The sequence below is a fragment of the Cariama cristata genome, unplaced genomic scaffold, assembly GCF_000690535.1.
Source record: "Cariama cristata isolate BGI_N322 unplaced genomic scaffold, ASM69053v1 scaffold20284, whole genome shotgun sequence".
In the NCBI taxonomy this organism is placed as follows: domain Eukaryota; kingdom Metazoa; phylum Chordata; class Aves; order Cariamiformes; family Cariamidae; genus Cariama; species Cariama cristata.
The window spans coordinates 12,363-15,816 of NW_009614952.1; the positions used below are offsets into that span (position 1 = coordinate 12,363).

General features: G+C 60.7%; 1 protein-coding gene across 1 annotated transcript in view; it reads right to left on the reverse strand.

Moving 5' to 3' along the window:
- The window catches only part of LOC104161270, a 3,866-nt gene extending 745 nt beyond the window's left edge, over positions 1-3,121 (reverse strand). The window contains 7 exon segments of the mRNA XM_009699633.1: positions 3-267; positions 396-520; positions 708-858; positions 1,198-1,364; positions 1,660-1,838; positions 1,963-2,067; positions 3,036-3,121. Coding sequence (XP_009697935.1) covers positions 3-267; positions 396-520; positions 708-858; positions 1,198-1,364; positions 1,660-1,838; positions 1,963-2,067; positions 3,036-3,121 — 1,078 coding nt within the window.
- Between the last annotated feature and the right edge of the window lie 333 nt (positions 3,122-3,454).

The window sequence follows — 3,454 nt, forward strand, 5'->3', positions numbered from 1 at the left end:
ACTGCCGCTGTCGGTGCGGGTGCAGCTGCTGTCTCCGCTCCCTGTGGCCCCCAGCCCCAGCAGGCGCACCCGGTTCTCGGGCCACGCTGGGAGCTTCCAGCCCTTCTCCAGGGGCAGCTGGGCTGGGCCGCTGATGCCGTTGGGGCCGCTGTCCTGCTGGGCCAACTTCTGGCACAGGAACAGCTGCTGGATGAGGTCTGCGTCCGGGCTGCCCGAGGACGAGGACTCCTGCTCCACCCAGAGCGAGCTCTGCTTTATGAAAGACTTCTAGGAGGGAGAGAAGAGAGGGGAGTGAGCCGCGCTTCATCCTGCTTGTGACCCGCCTTTACCAACAGTTACCCAAGCCTGCGCCCTCGTGCTGGCCGCAAAGGGTGCCATGTGCCCAGCTGCCTTACCAGGACGGACGGCGGCCTCACGGGTTTCTTTATGTAGGTGCACACCAGCAGAGCCCCCAGGAGGCTCAAGAGCAACAGGGTGATGAAGGAGGAGCTCATGATGCTCGGGACCAGCTCTGCACTCCCTGCAAGAGAGGACGTGCCCAGGTGAGGGCGGAAAGGCAGAGTCTTTGGCGCACGTAGCGTGAAGGCCTGGCAGTGGGGGCACAGAGCGGCTGCCCTGGTGCGGACCCTCATGCCCCCGGGGCCAGGAGGCTGAGGAGGGTCCGCATCCCACAAGGCCCCCCCTTTCCTGTCTCCCCTGCTGCTTACTGTCTCTCTCGCCGATGGTGACGCACTGCTCTTCGGTGCGCGTGGTGCGGATGCGCCGGCTGGCCACGTCGGGCTCCACGCTGATGCAGTACTCTGTGTTCCAGAAGAGGCTGCTGATGTTGAACTCCGGGGCGGTCTCCATCACTTTGTACTGCAACGACCAGAGCATGGGCTGGTACCTGAGAGCCTCCAGCTCCTGCGGGAGTGCTGGGCCCCGTGCTTTCCTCCCTCCTCTTCCTCCACTGTCCCCTGGGGAAAGTCCCCAGGGTGCTTAGCAATGTGGCTGACAGCAGCTAGACCCCAAATCCCCATGCGCGTTGGTCTACCTACTGCAATAAAACATGCAGAGAAATCTCTCTGCGATGTTGTGGTTGTGAGAAAGCTTGATAGTAAGTTTTACAGAAGACTGTACTTTAAAAATGTGTTTTCCAACTTAAGCAGCACTACGTGTGACAGATGGGGACTGCACGGGACCAGCAGCTCATCTCACCATCTGATTGTCCTGCGCCCTCCTGACGTACACCCGGTATCGCCTCGTGTGCTTCTGTATGTCGTCGTATTTCACGGTGAGGTTCCCCGCCCTGAGGAGCAGCTGTAGCTGTACGTGGATGGTGTTGCCCATCACGGAGAGGCTCTGCCCCGACAGGCGCAGGCTGGCTGGAAACAAGTCAGTTGGAAGAGCACGTTACGGTTTTCTCCTGTTTGCAGCTCTGAGAGCCTTTGTAGCAGTGGGCTGAGCTGTGACGGTTCCTCGCAGCCGGTGCCGCCTGTCCTAGGTCTGTCCCATCCCGTCCCATCCCATCCCACAGCGCAGCTGCCCTCCAGGAAGGTATGAAGAGCGAGACATCCCTGCTCTCATCTGACCCAAAGTTCTTCCCAAGCAGTTTGGCACCCTGACCCATGCTATCCTTGAAGCCTCCTGCCCCCGGGTGGAGGCAGACATCCAGCCTACCTTCTTGCGGGGAAAAAGCGTTGGTCCTTTGCCACAGGGATGTGCGGTTTCCAGACACGGCCCTGACCCGTGCATAGTAGCGCAGGGCAGGATTCAGAGTGTAGTACGTGAGGTCGCAGGAGCGCCCCAAGATCTTCGTGCAGTTTGGGATGGCTGTCCAGGAGAAATTTGTGCCGTAGCTGCAGGGAGAAGCGCGTGGGGTGAGAGCAGCACGGGCAGGTGCCGGGGACCCGGTTGTCACCACTGCCAGTATCAGATCCCAGGCAGGGACCGAACTCCCTTGCGCCCCATTGCTGTACTCACACTGTGTGCTCCACCTCGTAGCGGACATCGCTGGGGGAGTCGTCTCCCGGCTCCCACCGCAGCAAGTGATGCGCTATCTCCGCAGCAAAGCGCACGCGCGTGGGGCTCGCCACCTGCGGAACGTAAGGCCAGCTTTAGGCGAGGCTGCACGGCGTCCCGTCCCACCGATGCCCGCGGGAGCCGGGCAGAGCTCCTTAAGATTGCCTCCTCCGTGGCTTGCCTGGAGCTTGACCCCCTGAGTTCAGTAGTGACCATCCACCCACCTGAAAAGCACAAGGACTTCCCCCGGCCTGTCCCATTTCCAAGCTTCAGTATTTGCTCATCCCCCTCTTTCTCTTCCTCTCTCTTCAGGGGAGAGCCCAGCTCAGCGCAGCCGAGAGGATCTCAGTGCTTTTCTGGCCCAAGGAAGGGGCCTGCGGGACTTGCGTCCCTGACCACCCCTGCCCTTTGCTAGTGGCTCTGTTTGGATTCAGCTTTCCTGTTTTGCTTATCTGCTGTCTGGAAGAAACAGACTTTTTCACACCTCCTGCCTGAATTTCGGTATTGCCACCTGGCAGCAAAGCACCGCTCGATAACATCTGTCACCCTTTCTGTGCTGGTTTCCTCAGCAGCTGCTGTCTGCCGGCAAACACTAAGCCACATCACGCCGCTGCCCGGGGGGGACACGGCTGTCAGCAGAGCACCGCGCTAGCGACCGGGGCATTTCACCGCAACACGAGCCACCCTGGTCCACGCTGATGGAGATAAGCAGAGCTGATGCCTGAAGGACTAACACAGCCTTTAGGCTTCGAAACAGCGGAGAAAGGCAAGTGGCAAGCAGGGAGCCGTGGCTGTGTCCTGCTCCAAGCAGGTAGGAGCCTATGGGCACCGCCAGCCTGAGCGCTGACTGCCCCGCAAAGGTGTCTGGGCTGCAGCTCCAAACCGCAGCAGCTCCGCTCGCCGCCTGCCCTCTGTGCCTTCCTCCGGCTCGGTCCCCAGCCCGGTGCCAGGATCTTGGATGCGGAGGGAAGCTGAGCAGCCTGCCGGGAGCCGTGGGGCTCAGACACAGCGAATGGGGAGCTGAAGACCAGCACGCTATGGGCAAGAGAGACTCACCGTCTGTCCGCCGGGCGAGGAGCAGTGCCACACACAGTGCCAGGGCTGTGGCGGAGGGGGCCATGCCGGCTCAGCATCCTCTGCGGGCGCTGGGTTGGGTGAGCAGGGTGCCGAGCTCTGCTCTGGCGGGCTGCCGAACGCTTGTTTTTCCACTAGAGGCTGGCTCAGTGACGTCTCGGAGGCGTTAGCGCAGCGGGAGGAAAGTAGACGTGTAGCAACTTCCACTTTTCTTACTGTCCACCCACTCACCCACAGCTAATCTCTCAGCCCAGGCTGGGCATTTCCTACAAGCAGCCTAAAGGAAGAGCTTTGGGGGCTTTTCTGAACAAAATGGTACACCGCTAAGAAATGGCCAAGAGGAGCAAATCATGTGTCTGCCTTTGCTGCTTCAGGTTAA